The sequence below is a fragment of the Artibeus jamaicensis genome, unplaced genomic scaffold, assembly GCF_021234435.1.
Source record: "Artibeus jamaicensis isolate MK-2021 breed Jamaican fruit bat unplaced genomic scaffold, CSHL_Jam_final scaffold_1019, whole genome shotgun sequence".
Classification (NCBI taxonomy): Eukaryota; Metazoa; Chordata; class Mammalia; order Chiroptera; family Phyllostomidae; genus Artibeus; species Artibeus jamaicensis.
This window is the reverse complement of record NW_026522025.1, coordinates 16,193,315-16,213,930: the sequence shown is the minus strand read 5'-3', so window position 1 is coordinate 16,213,930 and position 20,616 is coordinate 16,193,315. Positions and strand designations below refer to the sequence as shown.

The 20,616-nt window shown below is 44.7% G+C and overlaps 1 protein-coding gene across 8 annotated transcripts in view; it reads left to right on the top strand.

The window, feature by feature from the left end:
• The window catches only part of GNG12 (G protein subunit gamma 12), a 121,373-nt gene extending 105,423 nt beyond the window's left edge, over nucleotides 1–15,950 (top strand). For 6 of the 8 annotated variants that reach the window (XM_037145313.2, XM_053655493.1, XM_053655494.1 and 3 more), the window contains 2 exons: nucleotides 10,071–10,189; nucleotides 11,911–15,950. In XM_037145313.2, the coding sequence (XP_037001208.1) occupies nucleotides 10,097–10,189; nucleotides 11,911–12,036 (219 nt within the window). In that variant the 5' untranslated portion in view covers nucleotides 10,071–10,096 and the 3' untranslated portion in view covers nucleotides 12,037–15,950. Of the gene's footprint in view, nucleotides 1–2,476; nucleotides 2,580–3,674; nucleotides 3,739–10,070; nucleotides 10,190–11,910 lie in introns of those variants that run through there. The other 2 variants (XM_037145314.2, XM_053655496.1) reach the window with 2 other exon arrangements.
• The last annotated feature ends 4,666 nt before the right edge of the window (nucleotides 15,951–20,616 follow it).

Here is a 20,616-nt window from a genome sequence, read left to right as displayed (position 1 = left end):
CTCAGTCACTCTGGCCACTGTAGTAGAGAGGCAAGCTTGTTTGTAAAGGTCAGCCTCAGTGTGGACTGTAAACACCTGCCTCTCTGCATATCTGGGTCCTGGGCCCACATACCATAGAAAGGGCAGGCTCCTGCACCTCTGCAGGTCACCGTCAGAGAGCTGCTCCCCGCTAGGCCCCCCTCCACCTGGAGGAAAACCTGTTTGGTGCATGGTAGGCAAAGCAGCACTGCCCTTGGAAGCTGGATGCCACACGTGTGGCCAGCCTATGCTGGAGGTGAAAGTTCATAGCACCAGCCACTGGCTTTAGTCAAGTGCACGGGACTCCACCCCAGCTTCTGGGAGCTATGCAAGGAACCAAGCAGGTGGGTAACCTTTGGCTTGGAACACTCGGCATTTGCAGGATATTTGTGGGAAGGTGAGCAGGGTGTATCCTGTTTCCAAGAAAACAAACACTGTGTACATGAACACCCTAGGGTGAGAGGTTCAAGCTGGCTGATGTGTTGGTTGCTACATCAAGTGTCCTAATCTAACCCAAGTATTTATGGAGGCCCCATTCTCTGCAGTAGTCAAAATGAGAGAGAAGATGGTATGGTTAAGGGCATGGCTTTGAAGTAGGAGAGATCTGGGTTTCAATCCTGTTTCTACCACTTACTAGCTGTCTGGTCTATGCCAAGTATTTAATTTTCCTGAGCTTCAAAGGATGTGATCAATTCAACCTCCACGGTTGCAGATTCTGTTAAAGGAACAGTGTGACACATTCTCTATGTGTAGAGAGTACCTGATGTAGCAGCTGGCACACAGTTAATGCAATTGTTATACCACTACTATTGAGCTAAACTTTCCACAGGTTAGTGGGAAGACAGTATTCACACACAGTCAGTAATGTTAATAGTAAGCATTAAATAACATACAGTTAAGCACCAAAATAAATGGTGTTTTGGATCCTTCTGAGAGCTTGATCATCATTACTTTGGAAAGAATAAAATAGGCACCCACACTGAATTTTGCATACAATTTTAGGGAATTCGTGCACAAACCACCCCCCTGCCTCTTTCATGCATGGGCCAGCCCCTTAGAGGTCTTCAACCCCTGAGCTGTAAGCCCACAGAAGGAATTCAAAAGGGAATAGTGCATATAAGCAAAAGTAGTTGGAGAGACCTTCCTGGAAGAGATTAAAATGAAAGCCTAAAAGAAGAGAGAATTTAAATAGCCAGAAGAAGCAGACAGAGAACTAGGGCAGACACTTGTAGGCGGGACTTGTAAACGCAGCCCACAAAGCCAGGGAATGGGGTGACAGCCCCTGACACTACAGCCGCAGACAGAGCATAGAGGTTCGGGGCCAGGCGTCCGGAATGAGACCGCCTCGGCTCACGCCTCAACCAGGCAGCTTGCTGTCTGACACTAGGCACATCCTGAACATCTCTGTGCCGCAGTGTGTTCGTTTGTGATGGGGGTGAGGATAGAACCTCCCTCAGAGAGGCAGCGTGAGGGTTCGGTAGGATGACGTCTGGGCAGAGATCGGCACATAGCCTGGTGGCCGGCATGCAGTGCGTGCCATGTAGCGTGACACGTGGCCTTTATGAGTAGAATTTTAATTACGCTGGCAGAAATGTTGGTGGTGGTTTTGACTGCAAAGCTGAGCCCTTTGGGGGGGCGTCCTGGGGGAATCCATTTTTTTGAGACAGGAAAATAAGCTGAAAGTGGTGCTGTGTCTAAGCAGAGTGGTCAGGAGAGATAGATCGGAGAAGGTGAGGGGCATGGGTTCTGTTCTGAGGCTGACATAGTGGCTGTCACCTGAGGTGCTGGGAGCCAATACCTAGGTAAAATACAAGCCAGGAGAATGGGGGAAATAACAATGGAGGACGTCAAAGTAAGAACGAAGAGAATTTGGAAAGTGCCAGGGTCTCAGGTTGCACCGTGGCAGGGAGTCACTAGAAGTGACAATAGAACACTTGAAGTGTGGCTAGTCCAACTCCAAGTCAATCTTCCTTTTTTCTTTTTTTTTTTTTTTTGGACAGCACTTACTTGGTGTAAGAATTAGAAGGAGAGCTGAGGCAAAAAGGTGCCTCAGTGACCAGGACAGTGCTGGTGTCACTCACTGGGAAAGGGACATCAGAAAGGTTGGGGCAGGCAGTGATGTTGCACGGGGTTGAGGCGCGTTGCAGTTGAAGCAGCTGTGCAACCCCTGAGTATGAATTTAAATGGGCTTTCCTTTAGACGCTGGAGTAAGGTAAAGGGCCAGCGTTATATGCAGAATGCACGGGTCGTAGCTAAGGTCACAAGGGTAGAAATTCATCTACGGTAACTGAGGGCCAGTGCGGGTCAGGCAGGTGCTGGGTGATTTGCGTATGTTCTCTCATTTCCTCCTGGTAATAACCCCGTGAGGTAGGCACTATTCTTATCCCTTCCCATTTCATAGATGAGGGAACTGAAAATCAGAACTAAAGCAAATTGTAGTAAGCGATGAGCGAGGACTTGAACACAGTCTGACTGTAAAAGCCCCTGTTCGCTCGGCCACACCAGGTCCCCATGACTGAGCCCCTAAGAAAACCAAGTCTGAAGAAGCGACAAGAGCCGTGGTAAGGAGTGCCACTGCACAGGCAGGGAAGGGGAGGCTAGCATCCCTGAAGCCAGGGAGGAGAAGTGTCCAGAAGGATAAAGCTGTTAGGAAAACAAAGTTAGACTGTTGTCGCAAAAAATTACATTAAATGATAAGAGCCATTTCAAACTGAAGTGTTTTTAATCCTGTAGTTTAAGGTCATTATTTAAAAAATTAGAATTTTTGAGGGCTTGTTCAGAGCTTTGAAAAAGTAAGCTTAGATAGGAAGGGACATTCTTTTAAATGGATAGGTTCTAATACCCAGGGAGAAATAAACATGGGGAGAACTAAAAGGCAGAGAAATCATTATTATATCAGAATCACCGAGGAAGCTGTAAGTACTGATTCTTGGGCTGTGCCACAGACCACCCGAGAGCCCCCAGTGTTCCAGAAAACCCAGTGAAGTCGCAAACCCGCTGCTCAGGCTCTGCAGCTCTCTCCTCTGGATTCATCACCCAGAACTGGCTCATTCTCACGGTTCCCTGCCAGGTTTGCTGAGGCATGGGAGGAGGATGGAATCATTCTGTTCTTTAGCAATAGTCTTACCTGGAATCCGGGGCAGTTCTGCTTTCAAATAAGAGCAACCAATTCTTCCCACTCAGGTCTTCTCCCAAGGCTGTTGAACTGCATACTCTGTGCTGTCGTTGCTATGGAGACCACCTATGGGGATGAGCCACTTGCCGTAAATGGAGCCCAGGTCTTCTTTTGTCTGGGGATCCTGGCTCACACTTGCCCCTGCTTCCTCCCAATTTTTTTCTTGTACCCTTGATGTTCAGAAGCAAGCAGTACAAATGGGGTGATTAAGAGGATGACCTGGAGAGTCCAGTGGCACAGAGTCCCGGCTCTGCCACTTAAATCAGTGTAATCCTCAGCAACTTTTTTGGCCATTCTGTGCTTCATCTGTAAAATAGGAATGATAAATGAACCCATCTCTAAGAGTATTAAATGCAGTGATTCATGGAGTTTACTTACCTGGCACATACTAAGTACTCAATAAATGGTGGTAGTTATCCTCTTTTATCATTACAACAGCAACATTATCATCATCATTATCATCATCATCATCACCAATGTGCCCTGGATGGCAGGACAAATCAGCTCATGAAGGATGCCAGATAAGGACCTCAGAGGGTTTGCAGGTATAAAAGCACACTCCTACCTTTCAGGGAGTGAGCTCTGTCGAGGTCTAAAGAGAGAAAGCTGTTCCCCGTTCTTTTTCATTCTGCTGGTTCCGAGCCTCTGTTAACTTCTCTTAGAAGAGCTCTGGGCACTCTCTTCTCCCCACCCCCAACCGCGTTTTCCACCCCTCCGTGCAGTCTTTCCTCATCTCTCTCTCATTTTCCTCCCCCACAGGCGTTCTGGTCTCTTTGCTCTTTGCTGTCAGACTGGGGGGCTGGCGGGGGGGGGGGGGCGGGTAGGACAGGCAACTGGTCACAGGTTCTGCCACCCTTGGCCTCATGGCCTGGGGGCTCTGGTTGGGGAGAAGAACAAAAAGAATTTTGTTTTACCTCTCCCTCTTTGTGAGTCTTAGAGTTTAATGCGGGCAGCAATAATGGCATGATATTAATAGAAATCACAGCTGATCTTTGTGAGTTATTTACAGATCACAAAATGGCACATTAACAATCGTGTATCAGTCAGGACTCAGCTACAGCAAACAGAAAGCGCTCTTGGCAACGTTAGCAGAACGGGCTTTAACACGGGTTAGGGTGCTTGCACAATCGGTGGAAGGCCCGGAGGAGCAGGCTCTGGATGGAGCCCTTGGGACCAGCTTCCAGACTTCACTGCAGAACTGGCCATGGGGCCAGGCAGGAAGTGAAGGGTTGGGAGGTGACTGCACCCCCATAGCTTCTTAGTACCGTATTCCAGTGGCTGAACACTGGATGCCACCACCTCCACAAAGAGCAACTTGCCCACCACCCTGCTTGCCAGCAGAAATGAGCCAACAGCAAGAAATTAATTGGCCTTCTCCCTTCCATCACCCAGAGCCCCCGCTGCTTGAGAACCTGGATGTCGTAGTTGGCTCCAGCTGCCATAGCAACGTACTCTAGACTGGGCAGCTTAAACAACAGAAACTCATTTTCTCAGTGTTTTGGAGGGTAGAAGCCTATGCACAAGGTATGGGCAAGGTTGGTTTCTTCCGAGGCCTCTCTGGCTCATAGATGTCTTTCTTCTCCCTGTGTCTTCACATGCTCATCCTCCCGTGCTTGTCTGTGTCTGCATTCCCTCTTACGAAGCACCGGTCCTATTAGATCAGGGCCCATTCTGATGATCCCATTTTAACTTTCCAGAACACAGTCCATTTGAGTCACTGGGAGTTAGGACTTTACCATATGAGTAGGGCAGGGTACAAATCCCATTACCACCAGGAGATGCAGTGTGTTACTTTCCACCCCTGCAGTCAGCAAGGCAGCTCAGCGGACCCCGACCACCAGGGACCACGGAGTGCTAGGGGGCTGCAGAGTGCTGGAGCACTTCACATGGGGTGTGATCAGCGGGTGCACGTACTTAACGCTCAGCCAAGTTCTCTTTATGTTTATTACACTCACATGCTTATTTTATCTGATGTTCTTAACAGTCCTTTGAGATACAAAAGTATTATTATTCCCCTATTTTTCCCATGGGAAAATTGAGGCTTAGAGAGGTGACAATTCCTAGCTAGGTCCCCAAAGATAGGTAGTGGCAGGGGCAGGAGTGAGCTCAAGTCCCCTGGCCTAATCCTGCAGTTTGTCTGAAACTGAATATCCAAGGTATAGGATATAGGAAGGCCAAGTCAAAAGGGCAGTTGGGGAGCCCAGCACGTGTGCCCGCAAATGTTAGAAATGGCCACTGCTCAGATCCTGCCCAGTTTGTAAGATTTCTCTGATTTTTCCAGAAATCTTTCATTCCTTTAAAGTAAAATAGCTCCATTTTTCCAAACATTGACAACCACTTTAAAGTTAAAACACACAGACACTATTGAGTTAATCCTTTGTGGGGCCCAACCAAACACATCTGTGGGATGCATTGAGCCCCCAGGCTCTGACAGAAAATGTGTGTTCATGAAAAACCATTCTAAAGGTCTTGACTTTGCACACCCCACACATCCTGCAATATTAGAAAGGTGTTGCCACCTGGTCATATGACCTTGACATTCTTCTTTTGCTGGCTGAATTTTTCTCTTGTGTCTCACCAAATATGTGGTCTTTGCCTTATTAACAAGCCTAGAGGGCCAGCATTGTAAGCATTTGTATGTACAGGGTGCATCACTGATAGGCACTGCTGTCTGCCTTCCCAGCAACCCTCTGAGATGGGTATCGTCTCCCCTTTAACAAACGAGGGGACAGATGAGGAGCTGGAGTAATATCCTGATAGTTGAAGGCAGGATCAGAGGGGAAGTGGAAGCCTGTTGTCTGTTTTTTTGGCCTGCTCTTTTATTACAGCCACAAGGGGTATGTTTGCTCATGAATGTTGGCTTCACTCCAGTGGTTCAATTACTGGCCAGGCCATGATGACTTACTTGTGCTGCAGAACCTGGCGCTCCTCGGTGCCCGCCTCCCAGAGCGGCGTGCTCTGCACCACTCTTTCCACCTCCACCCTTCTCGCCCTACTTCAGGTCTCTCTAGACAAAGATTACAATGCTCGTATTTTCCTAACAGAAAGTCTTGTTCCTAGGACTGTCTAGGACCCTGAGAATTCAGATGAACAACAGCATTAAAACCAATGCAAATTATTTGAATAACTAAATACTACATACATTTATTCAAGCCAGCCACATGTAAAAAGGAAAACAAGGTTACAGAAGTGATAGCCAGAGTTTGATCAAGCTGGGGGTCTGCACAGGTATGCACAGGTCTTCTGGGTGGGACAGAGCTCAGGAGGCTCAAGAGCTCCAGATGCTGACCTCAGTCAGCAGCAGCAAGAACATTGTTGCTCAGCCTGCAGATAGCAGAGGGGAGGCTTGTCCTCCAGGGCATGAGACAGACAAACAGGTGATACCTTTTGCACCAGAAGAGGTATTGCACAAACATGAAGCAATCAGCAAGCTCGCAACTCCAGGTCATGGAGCATCAGGGTCACCCAGATTAACATATCGTGGACTGTTCGGTGATGACCTGAGTGTTTGTGAATCAAATCATTTAGAATTACATCCTTTCCTTCGTACAGTGGGAAGTGTGGCTTCTGGGACCAAAAGGCTTACAAGCTAGGTTAACTGGGGGCAAGTTTTTCTAGCCTCAGTTACCTCATCTATAAAACAAAGGTGATATAGTAATACACCTTTTGGAATTATAGCAAGGCCTCATGGACAAATGCATGTGAACGCACCATGTGCAGTCTAAGACCCATGCAAATAGCAGCTGTTGTTTGCCTTGGAAGCTATTCTTGGAATAAGAGTAAAGCATGCTTTTCCATCCACCTAGTAGCACAATCAGCCAGACATCCATGCCATTAAGGGAAGACCAAAGAAAACCCTCTGAAGGTGCAGATGTTCAGAGACACTTCTTTCCCAAGCTCTCCCTGTGATTCTGCCTCAGCCCAGCTGTTGAGATGCAAAGCAGCAGCTGTTAAGTCAGAAGTAAATCCTCATTAGACCTTTAGCCCCTCTACACACCTTCCTCTCAAGAAACAGCAGTGGCCCTCCTTGCATGGACATGAGGCAACTCAACTTCTTAAGTTGAAGCAATGTAATTTTGATCTGATTCTCCACAGGATGTTATAATAAGATTATATTCTTTGAAAAGAGACATTGTATTTGAGCTGGGAGCCTGAGAGCAGCTGGCAGGCCAGAGGGGATGGCACTCTACCTGCAGCAGAGGAGAAGCTGCCTGGGTGACCTGGCAGGCTGGCTGTGAGGGGCCGGTCAGAGCACAGATGTGGGAATGGGGCGAGAAGCTGCAAGGAGCCGTGCTGGCGACTGTGCATTGGGAATTGCAAGCTGTTTTTAATCATGACTGTAATACAGTCAGGAAGGAAGACAGGCCTCCATGTCCTAGATGCAAAGTTTCTCACCAATTTTAAAGGGGCCTACCCGAACGTTTTATAAATAGAGCCTGACTGTGGACTATTTGCTTAAGGCCCTGTGGGTGGGAGCAATGACTGAGCCTGCCCAGATCTGTGTGGACTGTTCTGCAGTTACAGGAAGACTTGCCCAGGCCTTGGAAACTTAATGCCCTAGAGGTTGAGAAGAAGAGGAGAATGCTTGGCGTTATTCTCATGCAAAGAGAACATTTTGAAAGTCCTTAGGGTGCAGCCTGGAGACCACAGGCTGCGCAGAAAGGGTATCATGTTCACCTTCTAGAGGCCGGGGGGAGCCAGTCCTCAGAACTGGGGCCAGCTGGCAGGGCAGGTTTAACGTGCTACAAGGAGCAAAATATGGAATGAGTGTGCGTGAATCAGGGCACTTCATACTTTTCACAGTGAGGTTGCCTGCTGCTCGGGTTCCCTTTCAAAGGCTCAGTTAATAAGCCCCAGCCCGGGAGCACTGAAATGGGCTAAACCCAGTGACTGAGTGTGAGCAAAATCACCGGGAGGAGATCCTAGGCCTCTGTTTTGGGTGGGGCAGGATGACTGAAGAATCTGAGGAAGAGGCAGCTGGTCGGAGAATGGATTGAAACGAGGTCACCCTGGGCCTAGGCCACCCTGCCCTGCCCCAGCAGTCCTCCTCCCAGTTTCCTGCACTGCTAGAGCTTCTTTATTTTAGGGGAATTTTCTGTTGGATGTCATGAGTCATCTCATTCTGTCCTGACACTAGAGTGTGGCAGAATGGCCTAGAGTTGCTTTAAAAAGGGGGTGGGGGGGGCTGTTGCCCATAGCCTGCCAAACCCAGCCAGTCAGCCAGTCAAAACCCTTGAGGCTCATTGACCAGGGGAGGCAGACAGGTACCCGGGGAATTTCAATTCACTGTGTGAGGGGAGACTCCTGAGGATAATATAATGGCAGCTGCTGCTCGTAGAGCGAGTGCCTGGGTCCTACACTAAACACTGCATGTGCATCAGCAAATTAAATCCTCAAACACAATAGTTTTCTTATATTACAAATGAGAAAACTCGGGCTCGTGGAAGTTAAGTCACCTGTTTCAGTGACCGGTTTCATCCAGCTAGTATGTGGCAGAGGCAGGGTCCAAACTCAGGAATGTGACGCTTGCTGATTAGGCTGGATTTTCCAAGTTCTGCACACAGTTTTATTTGTGCACTTGAGCCAAAGCTGCCTCTGACCTCAGAGGGTACAAGCTCTACCCAGGTCTTTGAACTCAGCCACTGGGAGCATTCTAAGTGTGGAGCTCGGGTGGACACTGTGGAGCCTGTGGGTTGCCTGTATTTGTGCAGCCTTGTCTGGTATAAGCCTTTATGGCAGATATGCTTTGTGCAGCCGCGGCCCCTCCGCAAAGTTGAGATAGTCTGGGTTTGCTGCCGGCGCCACGGTGTCCTCAGACTTCGCTGAGCCCTTGCACAGCGCCAAGAAAGCACACCTACCATCCACCTGCTCCTATGAGTCATAGAACTGCCACAATGCTACCAGGCCTGCCAGCTCTGCATTTCCCTCCAGTTGCTACTAAGCCAAGAGAGAACTTAGCCGTGTAATGCAGGGGCTCCAGACAGCCCTCTTCCACAGCCTGCCTTCCTCTTAGACTCTGCCACTGGACCACTAGACGGGTTGAAGCTCAAGGTCCAAGAGGTTTCCTTTGATTTTCACTAGGGTGGCTGGGGGGGAGGGCAGAAAGAGGGGAGCCTAGAATCCAAGGGTTCTTGGGCCCAAGAGGAGAACCCATGAACATGTGGTGGGTGTACAGGATTAGCAAGTGCCCTGGCTGCCAAGATGAGGCCAGAGAGGTCAAAGGAGGGAATGGTTAAATTTCATTAAATATGTTAGGCTTTGAGGCTGTTCGGTGTATCCAATTTTGACATTTGTGGATCTGTCATTGAGAATCTCCCAGCTAAGACGTTCCCACTCTCCATGATAGGACCTAAAAACTCACCCTTTGTGCAGAGTTCTCCAGAGGCACTGTCTTTTGCCGTTTTCTGTTGCCAGAACTTGCATCCTTGTAATAGTTGGGTAAGGGAGCCAAAAGGAAATAAAGCCAAACTTTCCATTAAAGCACACAGTGGTAGTGTTAACTGCGTGTGGATCATGGCCTCTGGTTGCACACGCTCACGTTTGCTGGAGGCCCCCCAAATGTTTATGTGTATATGTTTCCCTTTAGGAAATCCTCCCAAAGGCTACTCTGTGCTGTATGTAGGATGCGTGGATTAAACTGCTAACTAGGACCGGCTTTCTGCTGACCAAAGATGTATGAAGGTGCTTGAATGGGTTAACAGGCTTAGATGCCAAGACCACCACTCACTACCGAGGGTTATTTTAGTAGCTACCTACCTCATAGAAGTTGTTGACTGGGAAAATGCATCCTTCCCCCTCTAAGGCAATGCAAAGGCATTGTAAATGTTTAAACAACTTAAAGATGACTGTTACTCACCTTTTAAAAAATTCTTTTCAGATTTCAGGTAAAAACAGTAACTGAAGATGTCAAGCAAAACAGCCAGCACCAACAACATCACCCAGGCAAGGAGGACTGTGCAGCAGTTAAGACTAGAAGCCTCCATTGAAAGAATAAAGGTAAGATGGTTTGATTGGCCTATGCGTGTTTTCTGGTCAGTTCCTTCACTCTCCAAAGGCTACGCCACGTTTCAGAGAAGGTAATGCTATTTAATGCAGCTTGCTGCTAGGATTTTCCTAGAGCAAGCTGAGAGTTTTAGAATCTTTCATTTTTATCTACCAGAGGCCTCATTTCAAAAGCACTGGCAAGCCAGAGTGTCTAAGTTAGCTTCTCTATTTAGACAGAAAACCTAAAACCCGTGACAGGGTTTCCTGAGGACCTGCCTTCCCTGAATGAACATGGTCAAGGCCTTCAATCACTGTGTTTTACGTTGGGACAGGGATTCCTCATCACCCCTGTGGAATGTATTAAGTGTTCTGGATTTGTCAGTGAGCATAACAAGTCAACAATTGGGGTCTCCCTTTTAGAAGAATGCAGCTTTTTAAATGTGCGTGTACTTTAAGGACCACATTCTGCACTCAGGGTGAGTAATGCCAGCCTTAGTTAAGATCTGGAAGAAACTGGAGAGTATTTGTTAGGTCACCTGACTTTAGAGTCTTTCTCCTTCAAAGTCCCGAGAAAGGACAAGGCAGCGAATGTCCTGGAATGTTGTGAGTAATGCTGTTTCCTAGAAACTGAAGCAATCACCTGATAAATTTCTCTTGGCCTGGAGATAGTCACCTGTCTTCCAAACAGGAGGCAGGCTCTGCTGTATTGGACGGGGTTCAGCCGAGGACACCGATCTGAGCAATTCCAAGGGATCTCCCACCAGCCTCCTGAACAGGGCCCGGCCTTTTCCATTTTTAACTCACGCCAGAGGAAGGCACTGCATCTTCCCATGCCCGTTTTGTCTCTCTTTTTATTTCCCTAAGCCCAGTCAATTAATCTTGAAACTCTAGTAGAATTTAGCTCTGCTGCTTCAGAATTCTGGCTCCACATCCATAATTCGGTTCACTCTGTCCTGCATTCTCATCAATTTTTTTATAGAAACTAAGATACAACCCTCCCTTGATTCACATGTGCTTTCCCTTACTTCTCCCAACCTTTTATTTTGAGAAATTTCAAATCTATGGAAGAGTTGTAAGAGCAAACACCCATATATTCTTTACCGAGATTCACCAGTTGTTAGCCTTTTTGCCATATTTGCACTCGTTCTCTCTCTCTCTCTACATATTGTCACAAAATACATATAATTTTTTTTCTTTTTACCACTTAAAAGTTATTGGCAGACATCGTGACTTTCACCCCTAAATACTTCACCATCTACCTCTCCAAAGTACAAGAACATCTTCCTACATGAGCAGAGTACAAGCAAAATATTCAGGATCAGCTAAGGATACTCTAACACACAGTTCATTCATGAGGAATCCAGGCCACTCGCTTTGCAGAGTGGCCCTCACTTGAGATGGAATCGTATGCTGACGATTAGATTCCAGTTACATATTTTGGCTGGAACATGAGCTAGCTCATGGTATGTCCTCAGTGCTCACACTAGGAGGTATGTGATGTCAGTTTAATCCCGTGATTATTAGGAAGGCTGTCATGTGCCAGATTTCACCATATAAAAAGTACCTTTTCCCTCTTTAACAAGTTGTCTGGGGCTGATTCCATGAGACCCTGGTTATTCTGTTTTCTGACAGTCCTGTACCCAATGGGTGAACATTCAAACACACTTTTATGAAGTTTGTAAGTAAAGTATTTTTCTTTCTTATTTGTTTGCTTTGGTTTGCCTACGTTTCAGGTTTCAAAGGCCTCAGCGGACCTCATGTCCTACTGTGAGGAGCATGCTAGGAATGACCCTTTGCTGGTAGGGATACCGACCTCAGAAAACCCCTTCAAGGATAAAAAAACTTGCATCATCCTATAGAGGAAGAGCGAAATGGTCCCTCACCTCTTCTCAACAAATCAAATGATGAGCAGCTCCTTGAAGAAAATTACCTTCAGCTTATTTGGTAACCACTGCTAATAACTAAAATGCTCTTACTGTGGAATAATAGACTCCGAAGTCTTTATTTTCCAAGTTGTCCTTTCTCTGAAATGTGCTTTACTGATCTAACATAAAATAATAGTCTTGTTTTCCATTTGGTAACTATGGTGTCCTGTTGGGTTACTGCTTCATGAAAGTCCGCTGGCCTTTTATAAAACACAATTACATGCTTTCAAGTATATGAACGATCCAGTCACGTCAAGGCCTAAAATGCCTGAGCCCCTGTTTAGAATAAAATGCCAAGAATAGCTTAAGTCTTTAAACCTTTATGTCATAATTATTCTTAATAGGGTTGTGCCAACCTGTACAGTATACACGGGTGAGGAATGTTTGTGTGAGCGTGTGTGTGTATATATATATATATATATATACACATATCTTTGTATATACACATATCAAAGCTTATTTGCTTATTATAATTTCTCTGTTTTCATACCATCAGTTCCTCAGCTTCAGAAGTTACCTTAAGCTATGTATAGGTAGAGTAAGAACTTCTTTTCATATAGTTATTGTACAAAAAGTAAAGAGCATCCTAAAGGTAGTATTTGTTGTAATCAAGTTATGAAGTCATCTCTTGCTAACCCTTTTAGGCTACAGTAAACTACCAGTTAAGGTTTTAAAATTGAACTCAAAGTCCTTTTATAATGTGAGGTATTCTTTCACAAGAGGCCTTTCGGGCTTCAGCAATCATGAGTCTAGAAAAAGGGGAAGGTGCTCTTGGGGAGAACTCCAGGCCTCGGTGCCCCCAGGGCTCACACTCTCTGGATCAGGGGTGTGCGCTTCTGAAATTTCCACCTTAATGACGGGAATGAGACCAAGCGCACTGGAGCCTGGCAGAGGGAGAAGTAGGACAGTGTGAAAACCAGCTGCTGTTCCGGACCAGCCTTAGTGACTTAGCTCCTCTGTTTCTCTCTGCCTTCCTCACCTTTCCTCACCCGCTAGAACATCTATTTGCAGAGATCATGTTCACCTCCCCAGCCCAAGTGGGCGGAACATGGTGGGAATGAAACATGCAAAAAACATGAAGGTAACAAGACACAGGCTCTTTTCAACCATCTGCAGTGTCATCCCTGCCTTGTCCGAGAACCATCTGAGAGAGGCGTGGATTCAGTGGCACACAGCTTAAGCCCAAGCGTTCCAGCAGCCGGGCGTTGGGTTCCTTGATTTTCCTCTGGGCACAAGTGTGGCCCTCACGTGCTGGGAATTTCCGGTCAGGAACCCCCAAAGGAGGACCTTCCTGTGACCAGAGAGTGTGTTCACTTTATCAAAAGAGAAGAGAGGTTTTTTTTTTTAAAACATGCTCACTAAGGGCCAAACCATACACATAGCCTTTGACATTATAATTCATCTTCAGTTCCTTAAAAATAACTACAAATAAAACACATATTATTTACAATGGGTTTTTCCCCAGTTTTGAACAGTCTCACCCTACAGTACAAGCCCCTTTTAAAATCTAATGTCAGGGCTTTGAGTAGTATATTAATTGTGGATGAACAGCTGCAGGACTGTTTTAAACTGCTCAAACGCAGTCATTATTCTCCACGTCACCTGTCTGTTCAGCATTATGAACTGCCCTCACTTTTTCAAGACCATGTGAATCACGCCACTGCCCTTAACCTCTTGTCCTCTAGCACTTGGTTCTGCAGCAAAGCCTGATTCCCAAGTAAATTATAGGCACCTGTTTAGGAGCGAGAAGGGTTTTACCTTTCAAAAGGTGAAATTTGAAATGTACACTAAAAAGACAACTTTACATTTAATGCCTCACTTAAGGAGACATTCATGTTTTTAATAAGTATATTTTTCTGGTAGTTACAAAACACTAATCTTATTTTCACTCTGATTCTTAGTGTTTCTTAAATATTTATAATACATCTAATTAAAATGTTTTCAAGAAATTATATGTTTATTATACAGTTATGTGCACATTTTTGGTAGCAGGCATAGATTATTCAGTACGAAAGCATGTTCTTTTACCTAGCAGAAAACAAATTTGTTTTATTATATAATTTGTTAAGATGGTTGAAGCGATAAGGAATGGACTTGAGGTCCCAAGAGATTTCATTTTATTTTTGCCATCCAGAGAGCAAAGGCCGTGACTTTGCTCTGAGGAAACTCACGTAACTTCCTGAACAGGTATACGGCCTGTTCGAGACACAGCGAAATCAAATCTCTTGATCCTGGACCCAGGGGGGATGGGGAGGGGGTGAATTGTAGCTAAATGTTGGTTTACTTATAACTTAGACATCTACGTGAGAAAATATAATATATGTATACATATATATAATATGCAGAAGTCACTTTTATTTATCAGGCTTTATTCTACTTATGAAGCCACAGCTTAACTGTTCTGCAGTAGTAGCTGGTTTGTGGTAATGATGAACAGATGCCCTGAGTGTGTTATTTTCTTCCGACTGCCACGGTAGTGACACACTTAATCACACCTACACGGCACCTTCCCGGCTTCATGTCTATGAAGCCATTTAAAATATGCTCACTGTACTTTGATGCTTCTTCTCTTAACAGCGATCTTTTCTTTTTTTCATTTTATATTATTATTAGTTCATCGTAAATCTGTCCCATTGAGTCCTCAGGATCATGGCAAGGTATGTTAGACAAAATTCCATGACTCCAAAGAATTTCACAGAAACACACTCTTTTTCCTAGAGAGAAAACACTTTATTTACCAAGTGATTCACAAGTTATAGGTTGTAACTACATTTTTTCTAAAAAGAATCAGGTTTTTACTTTTCCTTACCTTATTAAAAAAAGTGCCACACTCATCTTTTGAAGGAAAGACCTGCTTTGCTTTCTCTTTGTTTGGAGTATTTTTGTACTTTCCGTATTTCAAACCATCAGAAAAAAAAATACCAATGATTTAGTCATTTTAAGGCATAGCTTAGCTTAGGTAACGGAGGACATGCCAAACTTTCTCTCAGATACCTTCTTCTCGGCTGATTTACTAATAAAATAGTGTCATCTGAATGATCACACCAGTTTTGATTTAAGCTCTAAATAGGCCCAAGAAGTGAATTACACCACATGTCAGTTCTTTCTCAATAAAATAAATGTAATACAGAGTATGTTATGAATTGTATTGATTTTTTTATGATATATCTGTTACTAAGAAAAAGTACATTGAATCAAGTAGAATTACATGTAGATTAAAATCGAGCGCTTATCTAAAGTGGGTGGCCTAGATTGTTTTCTAGCCAACCCTGTGGCCCTGTGGCCCTGTGGCCCTGTGCCCCTGTGTCCCTGTGTCCCTGTGTCGTGTCACTTCGGACAAGGCGCTTCCTCTCTCTGGGCCTCCACTTTGCCGTCTGTAAAACAAGGGGCTCGAAGAAGCTGGTGACTGCGATCCCCTCCTGCCCTCGTAGTTCTCCATCCAGTGGCTAGCCTTCCACTCATCTGCCAACCTGTTGGTGCTATACCTGCTTCAAACATCAGACTAGTTCGTCCATCGTGTGTGCTCATTTAATAGCTAATGAAAGGCCTTCTTGTCATGCAGCTTTTTTCTAGCTTTATGGACTTGATTACTGTAATAATGTCTTGTTTTTAGCCATGTAACTAAAAACATATATCCTCTTGATGTCTCAGTAAATTTGATACATAGTTGGTGGAATTTTGTTATTTTAAAACATTCTTTGGCTGCTCATCTGTCCAGCCTCTTATTAACCTGAAAACTGTGATCATTGTTTGGAAATCTGTCCTATGAAAAGAATAAAAGCATTTATTTCACAGCTAACATGTTCACAGACTTGAAAGAAGTTTCATTAAAGCACCATTGCTCTCTTTACTGGGTCAGTGCCTCATTGCACCATCCTGCCCATGTTTGGCTCCACAGATTAAAAGAAGACCAGTTCTCGCCCTGGCTGGTGTAGCTCAGTGGATTGAGTGTGGGCCTGAGAACCAGAGGATCAAGGTTTGGTTCCCAGTCAGGGCACATGCCTGGGTTGTGGGCCAGTTCCCAGCAGGGGACGCATGTGAGGCAACCAAACATTGATATTTCTCTCCCGTTCTCCTTCCCTTCTAAGGATAAATAAATAAAATTACATTAAAAAAAACTAGTTCTCTTCCCCTTTTCATTCATTCATTCAGTCAGCATTTTCTGAGCGCCTGCTGAGAGCTGCTGGGTTGCGAACTCAGGCTCCGGTGACACTCAAATGAATAAGACACACCAGCCCATGAGAGGCTCACAGGCTAGAGAGAGGAGGGTAGGAGTAACAGATATGTAAGCTGATAATTGTGTTGCCATGTGAGAAGTGCCATAATGCAGGTGAAAACGCAGTGTTCTGAAAACCCAGAGGAAAGAGCGCTTTTTCTCAGCCAAGTCTGAGGCTTCCCAGGGAGGTGATATGATGCTTGAACTGGATCTTCTGAGAAGAAAGCCTTTAAGCATTGGAATGAAGTCTTAGGAGGAAATGGCAGGAAGAGGAGAAAAGGGAGTTCAAGTTAGAGTACAGAGCGCCTCCTGTGCACACATCTGTCCCATAAGAAACAGGAAGTCCGTGGAGGTTGTTAAGGAGTGATACAGGGCTTCCCTGTGTGTGAAGGGCTTTTTCCCACCCTGAGATCAGCAGTGACCATGGAAACAGATAACAAATGGACTTGCAATGACTCATATTCACCAAGTGTTTGCCAAAGGTACCTGCCTCCTCCCTGACCCCTTCCCAGGGCTGGGATTCCCACAGGGATGAAGGAAAGACAACACTCAAAAATGGAAAAACAGCCATTGAGCACCTGGTTACCGACTGGTCCACCTCAGAGGTGGCCTGTGCTTCCGATCACCAGTAACCATACACTGCAGAGGGCAGGAACAAATGATAGTCACTCAGTCCTTTCTAGCAAAGGACCGAAGAGTTTGACACTTTTGTCATGAAAAATAGGCAACAACTAGCAAGCACTTTCTCTGGTACAAACAAAACTACCAGAAGTTCTTGTGACTTTCAATGGCAGACAGTTGAAGATGGTAGAGGGATTGGGTTTAAAACAAGTGAGGAAAGGAGGTTGATGAGGCTGAAAAGGGTAGACCGTCTAAGTAATCCTGGCAGATGAGATGTTACACTTCCTTAATGTTATGAACATGGAACTCAGATCTGAAGGTTATGGTGGGAGAATGAGCAGTGATCAGCTTCTCGTTGGCAAGAGGGTCAACTACACGTGTACATATGGATACTCATTATAATCTGTCTTATCTGGGGCTAGGTAGACAGTCCTGAGCATTTCTCCGACCTTCCTGTGCCCAGGCTTACAAACTTTTGGCTTACAGCTCTGACTGTAGAATCTGGTCCCACTGTCAGCTCTCGCTAACTTTGTACAACCTGGTGTGACTATTGCCTTTAGTTCTACTTGCTCCTCTACCCTTTTTACCACTGTCAGCAGCAAATAACTTTTGTCCTCAGATGAGCCCTTTTTGTGGCTCCAATTACTATCTCGTCTGAGTCATTCATATTTATTAAAGGTTGTTTAACTGTACACCTGGTCTCAGGAATCCACACTTCAACTATCAATTTTTTAAGAAACCAGCATTTTCTCTTCCCTGGAGGAAACTGCAGTCCAAATAAGTTCATCCTAAAGTGCTAATGGCTGAATATATATAGGTCTGTCCAGAAGATATCCAGCCACGTACTATGAAAAACAGAGACATTTATTGAAGAAGATACAAGAAATATTGTACATAGGACAATGACATCCCAGTCCCCTTTAAAGTAGACATCTTGGGACCTCACACAGTTCTCCCAATCACCATCATATTTTCCTGACTCTCATTGACTGAAATCTCTTCCTTTTTAAAGGTGATTTTAGTTTGGGGAAAAGCTAGAAGTTATAAGGTGCCAAATCTAGGTTGTAGGGGGGCTGAGTCACCTGGGTGATTTGATGTTTCTCCAAAAACTCTGCACAAGATATGATACATGAGTGGGTACATTGTGATGAAGCTGCCAATCACCAGTTAACTATAGCTGTGGCCTCTGAATCATTCAAATAATTTCTGCAGAGGAATGTTCAAGCTTAATGTGAAATTTGATGCAGATTCCTTGCTCTACTTGCTCATTTTGAATGGAACAGCCACACAGTACCTGCACTCACACAGTGGTGTCTACCACCCCCACTGACTAGTACAGTGAAGTCATCATTTTTCACACATGAGCATTTCCATCCACTCTCCTTGGCTGCCAGGTTACATAATCAGTGTTGCATAAACCATTCTCATATTAACAATGGTTGGACTTTTTCCAGACAGACCTCATAAGTTTGTAGAAAACCATGGCCCTACAACATAAAACTATGGAGAGAGCAATGCTTCCCACAGAGGAGTAGAAGTTAATAAAGTTTTAGGTATTGCTGAGAATTTTACATATGGAACATTGCTATACTTCTAGATCAGGGGTGTCAAACTCATTTTCACTGGGGGCCATATCAGCCTCACGGTTGGCTTCAAAGGGCCAAATATAATTTTAGGACTATAAATGTTACTCCTTAAGTAGGGGCAAGGAGCTCGGTGCCACCAGGTAGAAACAAGGTGCCAAGCTGGATAAAACAGTGAGGAGGGCTGGATTTGGTCCATGGGCCTTGTGTTTGCCACCTTTGTCCCTAGATAATCTATTCAATTATGAAAGCAAGTAACTTAAATGGTTGAGTTACATAATGGTAAGATCTCGAGTTTGGGAGTCTAAGAAATTTTCAGTGGAGGCATCTATGTGCAAGTTGTTACCTCTGGCCTCTAGATCCAACCCTCCCACCCCCATCCCTACACATACATACACACACTGCTTAGTGACAGAAGTGAGAACTCCCTAAAGGACCTTAAATCTGTCCTGACGTAGGACATTAACCACGCAATGTCATAAGGATGCTGGTTCCGCAAATGTGTATGCTAGCACAAGTCTAAGGCTGTCACTCACTGAATAGATGTGCCCAGTGGTACCTGCTCTGCGACAGGTGCTGAGAGACCTGGCCATTAATGTCACCTGAGATTAGGGTAAAGATAACCTTAAAAGCTGGCATGTGAGATGTGTTGGGTTGCCAAAAGTTTCATTTAGTTTTTTCTGTAAAATAAACATTTTTTTATTGTCACCCATAATTACTGATTTTAATATTCTGAGTATGTCGGCTACCTCCCACTATTGGCTTCTAGTGGTAGAGGCCAGGGGTGCTGCTAAACATCTTCCAATGCATAAGACAGCCCCACAGCAAAGAATTACTTGGCCAAAATGTCAGTAGTACCAAGAAACCACAAACCACTTTTGACACATTCAATCAGTCACAGCACCTTCTCCATACACTGCACAAATTTTTTTTTGCATTTCAGTTGTGTTTTTACCTTTCTTGAAATAATAAAGCATACTACACTGAGGATGTTGCATTTATTCTTCCATCTTTAATATTAAAATGGCTGCACAAAAATTTACCAATTTTGGTAAGTTTTTTTAAAAATGCACACTAAATGACAGCTGCATTTAAATGCTACACAGTACAATCTAACAAAATTGTTTTGAATGAAGTTAAAGACAATTAAGCTCTACTAGAGCCATCATATGGAAAAAACTAAATGAATTTTTTGCCCAACCCAATAGATAGTATATAAATTTCTTAATTTATTATTTTATATGTTTATATGTGCCATTGATTCTGAACATCATGCGTTTGAACTGCATGGCTCCATTTACATACAGAGTTGTTTTTCTTTTCCAGTAAATACCTGCACTTTTTCTGGGAGTTCACAGATGCAGAGAGCTGACTTTATGCACCGATCTATCCATTTCACATAGAACACTTGAGCGTCCACAGATTTGGGTGTCCACAGGAGGTCCTGGAACCAGTCCCACACATATACCAAGGTACAACTAAGTATTTGAGGAGTCAAAAGTTATACACAGATTTTCGACTGCTGGGGTGTCAGTACCCCTTGTCCCCATGTTGGTCCAAGGTCAACTGGATTAGGAAAACTAGAACTAGCCCAAGCTGTGATATAAGTTTCCATCTAAAATAGATGTAAGTAAGAAGTAAGCCGATTTACATTTCCAAAAATATAAACATATAATAGTACAGCTTGTACTCGGGTACGTTAAAAATCGTAAAGGAACCTCACAGCATGTCAGAAAACAAACATCCTTTTGGAGAACTGCACTCCAAGCACTTTTCATGTGCAACAGGTCATTGCTACTTCTAACCGTCAAATGGCCAATGTGTTTTTCCCTTGGCCAAAGCATTAGATGGGTTGGTTCTAAATAGACCCTTTTAGATCTGACAGCAGTGAGGTACGTTTCCATATGGGCTATGTAACATCTATTGATATTGACAGGCACTTATTTGCGTGAGGCACTGGGGAATAGGAGGACCCAGCATGGACACTAGGCTGGCACTTTGCATCTGTTGTCCCACTTGAAGCCTCACAACAAGTAGGTATTATTTTACTCTATCTTCCAGATGAGGAACTGAGGCTCAGAGAAGCTAAGAATG